At 38.0% G+C, this 12,868-nt stretch overlaps 1 protein-coding gene across 20 annotated transcripts in view; it reads right to left on the bottom strand.

Annotated features, from left to right (window-relative positions):
* Window positions 1–7: 7 nt before the first annotated feature.
* The window catches only part of AP1S2 (adaptor related protein complex 1 subunit sigma 2), a 35,120-nt gene continuing 22,259 nt past the window's right edge, over window positions 8–12,868 (bottom strand). For 11 of the 20 annotated variants that reach the window (XM_085531639.1, XM_085531629.1, XM_085531653.1 and 8 more), the window contains one exon: window positions 8–2,010. In XM_085531639.1, coding sequence (XP_085387765.1) covers window positions 1,963–2,010 — 48 coding nt within the window. In that variant the 3' untranslated portion in view covers window positions 8–1,962. Of the gene's footprint in view, window positions 2,011–4,242; window positions 8,047–12,868 lie in introns of those variants that run through there. The other 9 variants (XM_085531680.1, XM_085531673.1, XM_085531592.1 and 6 more) reach the window with 2 other exon arrangements.

Below are 12,868 nucleotides of genomic sequence, written 5' to 3'. Positions count from 1 at the left end.
AAAGCAATGGTGTAAAAATGGACATTTATTACAACTAAACCAATGGGACAGTACGACAAAGGTCAAACAGTTTATTTGTCACAATCACAACAACGCTTAACCCAGCCAAGCACATACAAGTGACAGTGTAAACTTCAAAAATGCTTAATACACAGGAAATCGCTTCAGGTTTGACTTAAAGTAATTTCACAACATCCGTCTCACACCAAGGGTCCTTCAAACACCACCTGAACCTCATCTATCCCTGCCCTTGTGCACAGGGCTAAAATGCTAACAACTGCTTTTGTGTGCCTTCAGTTCAACATGGTCTCGAGTAATCTGGTATATTTTAATCCCAGAAATGGCTTAAATGGATAAATTTGCATGCTGCAAGTTCTTAGGCTCCACTCTGGAATAGCCACTGAAGCTGCAGTCCCAGACCCAGCCCACCTCTGCCCTTACCATCCCCTTTGCTGCCACCAGCACCTCTACTGGGATCTGGATCAGGAAACAAATGTCAGTGCCAAACTTTTGCTGGTGGGTTACATTTAGTCTAGATTAGATTAAGCCACAGCTGGCTGTGTAACTGCTTGTGCTAGCACCACATGACTGCTTCCAGCGACAATGCCAAAGCTAAGTTTTGTGAAAACACATATGGCGCTACTTGCTTGAATTCTACAGTCAAGTTCCTGGGATGGGAAGAGAAAGAAAGCAAGCTGAGCATTCTCAGGGACCATGCATGCACATAGTAGCACTCTGCTACTCCAAAGCGTGCCACTACCTTCCCAGAACTCAAAAGCATACATCAAAGAAATTTCTTCAAGTGAAACAGTTCTAGCGTACAACTTCTGAGAGGCTGCAAGAAATGGCAAACTCTTATTTCCATTTCACTTTACCCAATTTGCAATGAACGTAGTATACAAAATTCTCACTGCAAATCAGTTGCTTCTACTGCACAGTTTTTAAGGGATGTGTCAACGTGTGAAAGGTGTAAGCCAAGAAAAGTAGTCAAAATAAAGCTGACACTTTTTCTTAAAGGCGCTCATACACCCATTAAAGCGTAACTACAAAACACGAATAAATACAAATTAATTTGTAAAGATCAAAAGAAAATCATAAAAACTCCCTTTTGTAAAGCTCCCATGTTCAAAAGTATCCTATTTTCATTACATACCTCTCTATACAGTCAAAAAGGCTACTTCCTTCTCTTGTGTGTATGTTCAGAGCAAGCCAGTACTGCTTTAAAAATAGTTTCCCTATTTTGATTTTTTTTTCTTTTTCTTTTTTTTTTAAACTACATGCATTCCCTCTTGAATATAGTAACTTGCACAGTTTTGATCAAGATAATTACATGTAAATACACTTTCGCTGCTAGTAAATGATCAGTTTGCAGTTGTCTTGCAAAAAGCAATGCCACCTTAACAGTTTTAACCAGTTGGATATGCAGATCCTAACAGGATTCTTTGGTATAATGGCAAATTCAGAAGTAAACAGTTATTTCCAATTGTAACATGTTAACTGAATAAAAGCAGAATTATCGCAACTACGGACTAAAAAATGCAGATGAACAAAAAGTCTTTGGTTGCATAAACACAATTTCTACAATATTTCATACTTGAAGGTGTCCATGTATTCTTCTCATTTAGATATGCTATGTCAATGATACATTTATTTCCTGAAGTCATTTGCTTATAAAAACAGTACACTCACTGAAATTAAATGCATTATTCTTTTTTTCCTATAAATGCAGTGAGAAGAGACACTGAATCAATTTAAATCCAATTCCCTTTCATTTGTGATTTTTGGCCTTTAATTTCTAGTTCCCTTATCAAAGGACTATTTCCCTTGTAGGCCTGAATGAAGCAGCTTAGCAAAACAGTAATACTGACAAACAGCATCTTACACCATTAGCTAAACATTACAATGAAGGCAGTGAACATTTACAGTATGAAACACTGAGATGTCATCAGCTGAAGTGAAGACTTATGTCAATCCAATTTCTTCAAGTACACTACGTGGGGTCTCTGCTTCCTAAGGAGGGAAAATTTGAGACAGTGGTGAATGGATCCTGCACATCTACTGAACAGTACCATACATGAGAGTTAGTATGAAAGATGCTTAATTAAAGAAGTTGAAAGACATGAAAGTATAGAAGCGCTGTGGTTTGCAAACATGGCATTAGCTGCACTTTTCAAAGTGCTGCTAATTAGATTGCCATGGTTCACAGGAATAGCTGGCAGATTTTATTGCCCTGAAGCATAATAAAAAGAAGCAATTCAGATGCACCAGCAGGGATCAAATCACAGCCCGGTAATAGAGATATGAACTGGGGGAAGGATGGGGAAGCATCTTGCAATGAAGTTTGTCAGTTATGTTTGTGGTAAATTGTTTCACGGATCTCTGCTAGGGAAGAATGAACAAATGGACAAATGAAATGACCCATGCTACTTAGATACAGTATCCCTCATGCTTTTTATGAAGAGCAAAGACTTTTTATGCTGGCCCCATGCTTTATTTACTCAAAACCAAGTCAAGATACCTTGGTACCGCTGGTACCAATAAACTGATCAGGGTGGAGAAATTGGCAGGATTGAAATTGAATTCTCCTACACCCAGTAGAATACCAAATTTTACATTAATTCTAGTCTTAGTCTTGTTTATAGTCAGAGCAAGTTTCATACACAATTCCAGAGAGTTATCATCAGTTTTGTATTCATTAAATTCATAAATTAAATTCGTTTAAAAAAAGTACTTTGATACCTTAGATATTAACAATATAATTGTAAATAAAAAAAGGGATACTGTGTCTTTACGGAAATGTAAGTAGTTTTAATATCCAGAGTATGAATAAACTTACTTTAGCATCCTAAAACAAGACATGTCATGAAGCAGGAAGAAGGCAGATAGCAGTTAAAGCAGCAAACAAATCATATTTCAACTCTTTCCTAAATATTTTTAACAATAATTTGTCAGTAAAATACATAATTAAAAGCCTTAAATCTTGTAAACACCAGAACTTAGTCTCTACCAATTTCGACTATGTAGCACAATATGATCACATTCACAATCCTCATTAAGTTCAGTTAGCGTATAAGACTATTTAACATTGAAAGAAAAACAATAATATGTTAAAGCAAATTCACTTGCAAATAAGTCAGTGCTTGGAAAAGGCCACTGCTGAGCACTTGGAAGTGGCTCCCAAATAAAAAACTCCAAGAAGAAAAAGCAACTTAAAACTGAACACAAAGTACCCAGGGTATTAAAGATGCACAGTTTTCCCACTGATGCAATATTTAAATATACTTAGAACACAGTGACCCTGATGAAGACAGACAGTATGGCAGGCTAAAAGATTTACTTGTGTATTTTAAAAGAAATCCTCCAGAAAGAGACACTGCTCTATTACTTTTATTACTTTTTCTGCATTCAATAGAGATGCCTCTTCCCTTTCTAAAAACTTCAAGAGCTTTGCACCAAAAAATCAAACCCTTAATCTTCAAATAAACTTTTAAACCAATTACAGCAACAGAATACAAGCGGGGAAAAAAAAAACCCACAAAGTTTAACTTCAAAGATTTCAGGTCTTTTAAGTATGTGTAATAAAGCATTATTTCCAAGTTCTAAGTTGATTAAGCAAGAGTGAAAGTTGACATTAGCCAGTGGTGATGCAGTGTATGTATTAAATTGCACCAAAAAAAGTTGCTCAATAACACTGAAGAAATACTGCGCGCCACTGCTACAGTCTTTAAAGCAATTTAGCATTATCATCCCTGCTGCCTGGTAGAAGTTGCAGATCATTTTCACCAGGCATATACTTAAATCAAGATTAAGTTCCTTCAAATAAATCAAGGTCCTTAGCTGACAATGAAAGTAAAGCAATGCATTTCAAGGACATTGCCTGCTTGCCCACAGGTACTCCTCACTGGTAAAACTCAGTAAGATGTTACTGTTTCAGTACTACAGCCTTAGCCTTGAAGCAGACATGTCTTATGTGCACATTTACAATATAATCTCAAAATTAACATCTAAAAGCTAGTGTATTTCATTAATTATGACTTTTAAGAAACAAATGAAATGGATTATATTATATTTTGTCTGTGTTCCTTGTCTTAGGAAGCATCAAACATTTTATGCAATTGTTACAGAATACATTCTGCAGTATTATACCCTACCTGCAGCTCAGAACCACCCAAGGCAAACGATGCAAATTTGAAATATATCACAACACAGATGAGGAAAAAAGCCATTCACATGAGACAAAAGTGCATGCAATACTTTTATTTCAAACATGCCAGGAAAGCTAATTCATTACCTAGTCATTTAGAAGCAAGCAGCTGTATACAGGTAACAAGAAAAACAGCATCTCATTACAGCTCAATGCACAGCATTTTAAGCCAACAGGCATGAAATAATGCAGGCTAAAGCAGCATTAACCAGACATTTAGACACATTGTTAATGTCTTAGAATAAAAAATAAAGGCAAACTTGGAAATGGAAAACCACTCCTATGATCTTGTTTTCTGCAACTTCAGAATGCTGCATGTCTAACCCAAGCTTTTGTCCCATCCCCTAAATAACCCATCGTTATGTCAGTTTAACATTTGAAATGTAGTGCATTACCACATATAGGATGCAGAGTTAACTGCTTACAGTCAACCTCAGCAGCCACCTCTTTGCTTATTACCTTTTCAGGGATTTTCAAAAATAGTACTAGTTTTAGGTCACAAAATATTCTCTTCTACTAGCCAAACAGAGGGTGCTCTCCCCAGTCTGCTCACTCTTTTTAACTGAAAGTTCATTGTATTTCTGTATGTGGCAGTTTGCTAACACGTACTGTACTCTGCATTTAAAACTGCAAATATCAACTGAAGGAGATGTATTTCAAGTATTAAAAATCCTTCCCATCCTAACCACCTATAAGGTCTCCCTCAGTGACAGGAACTGTTTACTGACACCAGTGCTTTGAACACTGGGATACAAATGTAATTTCCAGATTTACACAAGTCATTTTGATTGCCCTAACAATACTATCTGCCCTCGCTTGTAGGCTAAGGCACACTACTGTACCAGCTTCAGAAAAGGATGCTGGTATGAGCATCTTACTCAAGATGCAAGGTCTATGTAGAATTATGTGCAGTGTTTAATACTTGTGTATACACATGTATCAGTTTCACATACTACTACTCCTTCGCTCCTACCATTTTTAATGGCATATTTAAATACCACCAAAACTCAAAAGTATATAGCATGATTCTATGAACACAGGTCAAGTAGTGTTACAGCACAGCTGTTGCAATATATAGATGTTTAGTTCACACAATTCTACAGAACTTTTAAGCATAAGAATTCAAGCTTACACACAGTAAAAAAGTTAAACCATATGCTGACAAGCACAAGTTTTGTTGAAATGAGACATGTGAAGAGACAACAATGTAAAACAGAAGGGGAAAAGGAAAATACAACAGCAGAGAATGGTTGTGGTATTCTATTAGATGTAAGATGACTGGATTCACCAAGCTGATGATAATGTTCTGTCATGAGTAAGGCACAGGTCTATCTCCTCTGAAATTCTGCATGCATGATGAATGAAGCCATTTAGTACACTGGGACATTAAAGTATTCATGACGTGGCTACAAAAGAAATGCACATATTCTTACACATAATAGAAAGGTAGACAAATATGCAAGGAAAAAAAAAGATTCTCTCCTGTATTCCTGACATGAAACTACATTTTATATAAAAATAAAATACTGTATTTTTGACAAGTCTAAGAGGAAAAAAAATAACAGTTTTACCCCCCTCCCCCATAACTGTATGCTGGCAGCACTAACATACAGTACTTCACATTGTAATTACTGTATTACAAAAGTCCAATGATTCTTCTCAACCAAAAATTGTTAAAAGCTGAGTTCCAGAGATGGCTCACCCTATGCATCTGCTACATTCTAGCCCATTGGGCAAATACCAACTGTTGGCTGCTATCAGAGGCAGGGGAGCATACTGCAGGAACTCTTGACATTACCTACCATATTGCCCCTCTCACAGAGGCTCACTGCTAACAGGTCTCCAGAATGCAACTGTGAGCAGCACCATGCCAGGGCAATGCAGCAGGGGGGAATACTAGAGATAAAAATTACTGTTCTTTTCAAGATTACCAGTTTAAAAAAAAAAAAAATAAATAAAAAATGGGAGGAATCTGAGACACCTATCACAACAGGTAAAGTTCTTTGCTTTTCAATTATGCCACCAAATTAGTTGAAAGACAAGTTACAAATCACACAATACTCAATATTTTTTTGTACATAAATCAGTGTTCTAAAGATAGATTTTATGTGATCAACAGCTATTGAGAACTATATATTCTCGATATGCCAATTAAGCATCTTCCAGGAGGAAAAACCTCTCTGAGTATTAGCTACCATCTTTCATTCTGTACCAATTAAAAGCTTCAAACTAATTTAGCACCACACCCTGAAAATAAAAGGAGCCTCAGAATAAAAGCTGAGAAAGTTCCCATGACTTCTCAACCTATTTCTTCTGTCCTGTACATTTCAAAGCAGTGTTGTCATCTCAGTTGAGCCACAAAACATATGAGCTCAAATGTTCTGAAGTTATCTCTAATTAGAAAAAATCCCCCCCAAAATACAGTAGAAGGTTCACAGGATTTATACTGCTTTTTCAGTATCAGTGATCTGAACATTATTTCATACTAGTTACTTAAAATCGTTATAAACAAGTCAACTACAAATCCAGCAGCTCTCAAGTGACAGTTGCAAACAAGTTATATGAAATCTCCTGTGATTCGGGGTAGAACTCTGTGTACAGCAGTGAATTACAAATGGAATTTCAACTCACAAAATCTCTTACTAAAGAGAAGAGACAGTTTACAGTAAAAATCCAAATGCAGGAGAATTTAGGCATATTTTTAACTGAAAAAGGAAACTTCAAACTGACTGTATACAGTACTAGCCCCAGTGCGTAGGAGCTTTGAGCCACTGCAGTAACATCAGAACTGATGAAGTCTCCACAGATAAAACATTCCCAAAGATTATTCTGGAGAACTTCTGCTTTACTCTCAGCATGACTTGGCTTCATGAAGACAACTGAAATCTGGGCACACTGTCTAAAATGCCAAATAGTTACAGTTCTGTATTTTCAGTTTTTACCTGCAATCACTGACAACAACAAAGACATGGAAGCGTCCATTTCCTTTTTGTTTATCCACTTGGTTTCTTTTCAGTTCCAATACTTTTCAACCTACTGCACAAGTTTATTCGACTATTCCATCCCCCTTTACGCATCCGCCAGGTGTCTCCACCCAATTCCTATTTTCTATGTTTTATAGCTTAAAGAATGAAATCTCTTTGATGTGAAAACCCCAGCACACAACATTAGATGACTGTCTCAAATTACTCTTGGAGGATTAGTGTCTCATCTTGACAGAAATTTATTGTCTACTGATAAGGCAAGATAGGTGGTTAGATAACAACAGGAAGAAAACGGTCATTTCACTCCTGACAGCTTTTTAGCTTATGGAACATGTAAACACCACCTGCAACTAAACTAGCAATAAACTTACATTGTAGAGGTAAATCTGAAAGATGACATGGAAGACAACAGTAACTGAGAAATGAAATGATAACAGCAATACTGTGAAACAGAAAACACCGCAGTTTCAGTGAGACCTCTGTAACCCACTGAAGACATCCTAGGACATTACCACAGGCAGACTGGTGCTGTGACAGCCTGATAAACAACAAAAAGGAAAAATAAAATTGAACAACTATTTCTAGTCAGAGAAAAACTGGGCACTTGCAGCCCAGAAGGTCAAATGCATCCTGGATGGCATTAAAAGACAGGGGATTGTTACTCATGAGGCCCCATCATGAGTACTGCATCCAGCCTGGGGCTCCCCAGTGCAGGAAGGATGTGGAGCTGTTGGAGCAGGTCCAGAGGAGGCTGCAAAGACAGTCAGAGGGCTGGAGCAAGAAAGGCTGTGGAAGATGGGGTTGCTCAGCCTGGAGAAAAGAAGGCTCTGGGGGAACTTCACTGCATCCTTCCATTACCTGCAGGAGACATACAGGAAAGCTGGAGAGGGACTCCATCAGGGAGTGTATAGTAATAGGATGAAGGGTGATGGCTTAAACTAAAAGATGGGAGATTTATATTAGATACTAGGAGGAAATTCGTCACCTCGAGTACTGTGTTCAGTTTTGGGCCCCTCACTGCAAGAAAGACATTGAGGCCCTGGAACGCATCCAGAGGAGGGCTAAAAACTGGTGAGGGGTCTGGAGCACAGGCCTTATGAGGAGCGGCTGAGGGAGCTGGGATTGTTCAGCCTGGAGAAGAGGAGGCTCAGGGGAGACCTTATTGCTCTCAGTAACTTCCTGAAGGGAGGTTGTAGTGAGCTGGGGGTTGGCCTCTTCTCTCGTGTAATCGGTGATAGAACTAGAGGGAATGGTTTTATGCTGCTCCAGAGGAGATTCAGGCTGGACATTAGGAAGTATTACTTCTCGGAAAGGGTAGTCAGGCATTGGAATGCACTGCCCAGGGAGGTGGTGGAGTCACCAACCATGGGAGTGTTCAAGAAACGTCTGGATGTTGTGTTGATGAATATGATTTAGCTGGGAAGTATTGGTAATGGTTGGACTAGATGATCTTCTAGGTCTTCCAACCTTGATAATTCTGTGATTCTGTAAAATTCTCACGTTTCAGCTATGATCTGTTAAATTTATTACAGCATTCCCTGCCATACAGCCTCCAGAGAAGTGATGGTCTGAATACCCACTTGTAAGGAGCAAAGGACAGATGTCAACTTCTGTAACCAGCATAACTAGGTTATGCTGCCCTCCTTGTACAGTACTACGCAGAACTCAGGCTACATCTGGACCTCTGAACAATGCTTTTTTAGGTCCAGGTAGCAATCTGTTCTAACAACTTCCTAAGTCTATCTAGCAGCTACAGAAGTTCTCGCAACACAATACAATGTCAAACTACCACAAAATACTACCTTGAAAAAAATCATCACTTTAAAAAGTTGAATGTATACTGCTTATTTGACTTAAGCAGTTTTGCGATTCTAGTTACTAAAATTCACCTTTTTCAAACAGGTATTTGCATTTGAAACCTGCTTTAAAAATTAGTTAAAACTCTGAAATGTTCAGCTCAAGTTCTCAGAGACTTTTAAATTAGAAAAAAAGAAATAGTAGTATTTGAGTCACAGAGCTATCTAAATAGCCCAACTCTGCTGACATATTTCTCAACCAATTTTGTCATGACTAAGACTAATTAAAAATATCAGCCATAATAAAATTAGAAGGGACTTCATTTAACCCAGCCCTCAAAACAGCACACTTGTAACATTAGGTAGAGGTACTTAATCTGTTAATGCATCCAGCAATGGTAGATTTTTAATGTCCTCCAAGCAATCTACTCCAATATTTCATTATTTGCATCACTGATTTTTTTTTTACTAATTTCTATTCAAATGTATTTTCTAGCCACAATTTAAGTTATTTTATGTCTGCAGTGGACAAGAAAACACTCTTTCCTTTAGGCAATAAAGAAACAATTTATGCCTAAAACAAGCTTCCTCAAGCTCAGTGTTTTGCACTGCTAACAATGCTAAAAAATAGACTTCATGGATACATGGCATGCTTCCTTTGTCAGGTGAAGTTTGCACAAGTTTTACTCTCAGCCTTTTTCCAATCAAAACCAGCACAAATCCAATAAGGTAAGCCATTCTAACACATAGGCAAAACAAAACAGCAGTCATCTCTCTCATGTAATCAGTGATAGAACTAGAGGGAATGGTTTTAAGCTGCGCCAGGGGAGATTCAGGCTGGACATTAGGAAGTATTACTTCTCGGAAAGGGTAGTCAGGCATTGGAATGCACTGCCCAGGGAGGTGGTGGAGTCACCGACCATGGGAGTGTTCAAGAAACGTTTGGATGTGGTGTTGATGAATATGATTTAGCCGGGTAATGGTTGGACTAGATGATCTTCTAGGTCTTTTCCAACCTTGATAATTCTGTGATCTTTTGATAAAGACTCGCTGATTCATTGGTTGTTCTCTCCCCCACCCCCCAACCTCTAAACAAACCTCAAATAAGAACAACAGACAAAATGCATCATGGAATACACTGCAGTTTGGGAATTACTCTGTTTAAAAACTCAAAGCTCTTACAGTAGGAAAAAATTAACACTGACAAGCACTTGTTTAGCAATTCTTCAGAAGCAATTACCTTTACACTCTATTTTTGAGTCTTCATTAAGAAATATTTCTAATGAGAAGGTGCTATAGAAAATTGCTATTGTTCACTTGAAGTTTCAAAGATTTCAAAATAGTAGAGCATCTGTATCCCAACCTTTGTTTAGGTAAGTATTTAGAAGCTGCAATTACATATTTATTGGGAAAGGTCTGTTCTCCTTTGGAAGTAATGTTTCCTCAGGGAGCCTAGAAAAACCCAAGAAATCTTGCAAGTGTTCAACTATTTTAGCTAAGATGCTGTTGAAAAACAAAGTACAATCCTGCACCAGTACCGACTCCAAGACAAAATCTTCTCTGCAATCTCCTAGACACACAGGATCGAAACAAAAAACATTCATGACTGATACAAATTAGTCATTACAACACAGTTTGAAACAGCTATCGCCATGCAAGTCTTTCTCAGGAAAACATTCTATCATATGCACACTATTTGGGTCCAAAACACTACCTCGACAGTCAGAGGATACAACATCAGATCAGCAGGGACTTGTTTGCTTCCCTCTCAAAAAAGCAGGAGTAAAAATACCCACGGAAACTTCATGAACTGTAACTGGATAATGCTGGCTGCCTCCCGCTCCTTACTTGCTATTTCTGATCTGCTGGATCAGAGGTGATAATCGCTGTGGGAGGCGGTGCATTATGTCTGCCAATTGGCTGCTACAAAGTGAGCTACAAAGAATTAACAGTTTGATCTTTAAGGAAGGATGATTCTAAACATCCACTGGAGGCTTTGTTACCCCAACACAAGAACACAGATGTTTTAAGCAAACGCAGCTGATGAGTGCTCTGTACTGAAGCCAAAGCTCCAACAAGTCACTGAGTTTTCCTCCACCAGTGTCTGCATGTTTGGCAGGTTGCCACACTACACACGTTAGGATTCATTAATGTTTTCTTCCTTTTTCTTCCAGTCCTGCACTGCAGCTAGAGGTTTACATTACTTATTCCCCTTTGCTTAAGGAAAGCATTTCTTAAACTGCTGGGCTGAATTTCTGAAGTGATGACCAGAACACATTATCGTAAGAGACGTGTCATATCCCATATCATCCAGATTCTTTGGTAACAGCACTTAAGCAGTGCCACTCCTTACTGTTCCTTCAGCATCTTTCTTTCTTACAGTTCTTTGAACAAATGTTTGCAGGACTGAGTTGTTAACAAGGAAAACAAAAGCTGCTGTTTTTATAAATGAACAATTTAAGTAGGATCAGTTTGATGTGAAATCCAGTTATAGTATGGCCATGAAAATAGTTTACTGGGCGTATAAGAAATAGGAAGAGAAATAACAGTTGAAAACTCCCCAAGTTCACTGCTGCTGAAGCTACTTAACACACTCCTTTGATTGCAGGCAATAACAGGGCTGCAGTATAACATAAGTAAATCAGAACTTAACTACACCAGCTTCAGGGTGCACAGCAGACAGGAGTCAAGACAAAACATCTGGGGAACACCGGCCTTTTATCACACAAATACACAGACCGTTGTTACAAAATGGTTAAATTTAGCCACACTCTGTATGGAATAAACTATTTCTGAATCTATCTTATCACATTTGCAATAACTTAGCATGGGCAGAATTCAAAGACACAGAAAATCTTTCTGAAATAACCCTTAAAAACCCAAGTTCTACTTTTTTCCTGAGTGTTTATGCTGGACAGAGTAATACAGATTAAGTGAACCTGGATAACCTCTTAGTTAAGTATCACGATAATCCGTGCACAGAAGCTTTACGAATCAAAGGCTCATCTTGCCCACAGCCAACCTTCTTTATCTCACGCTATTCTTTACCACTAAGCACCCTCAGCTAAATACATGAGCAGCAGTAACGTCCAGCATGCAAACTATTCCTTTCATTACATGCATTCATCTACCTGTTCACCTTTCCACTCACCACATCAGACACCATTCCCATTTGTCCAACTGTAGAGTCATGACAGGTAGAAATCATGCTCAGTACATTCTATAAGCTCGAGCTTGTGTGTTCCAGAATAGACTGCTCTGTAGCAGTCTAAGTCAACAAAATAGACTAGCACTGTTAAGTAAAAGCTCTGTGCTTAGCAGAGGTCTAAACCAACTTATTTATACTTTTTTTACAGTTCTAGCCACAAATTTTAACATTTGCATAATCAATACTAACCTCACCATGAAAATCACCCCTTATGTATAAACTTGCTACCATGGAGGAGAGGGAACACAATAATTGTATAGAGAAAGATGTGGGAAGCAATCATTTTTTTATTATCTACATTTTCTCCTAGTTTTAGATTAGGTCCAGATACGTGTAAGTAATTCTATTTTGAATAAGTGACTCTTGCTGGCTGCCCTAATTCTACAGGTCTAATATGCAGTCATATTAGTTACTCCTCATTCCCCAGCACTGATCAACTACAGTATATACTAAGTAACTTTTAAATGACAAAGCTATCCATACAACGGTGAATTCAGTTTTGAACATGGGACAAAATGTTTGTCAACTGAAGTAATTTTCTCTGGTCTGTAAACTAAATCCTGGTATCTATAAAGCCACATATGAAACTGTATCTATTCCTACAGTTCCACACTACAAAAGCCAATTTGTTTACTAAACTACTTGTACATCACGGAATCAAAGAAGCAGCAACTAA

This window comes from Coturnix japonica, chromosome 1 (assembly GCF_054131305.1).
Source record: "Coturnix japonica strain WE chromosome 1, WE-NBRP24, whole genome shotgun sequence".
NCBI lineage: Eukaryota > Metazoa > Chordata > Aves > Galliformes > Phasianidae > Coturnix > Coturnix japonica.
The sequence above is the reverse complement of the archived record's forward strand: the minus strand, read 5'-3'. Positions and strand labels throughout refer to the sequence as shown.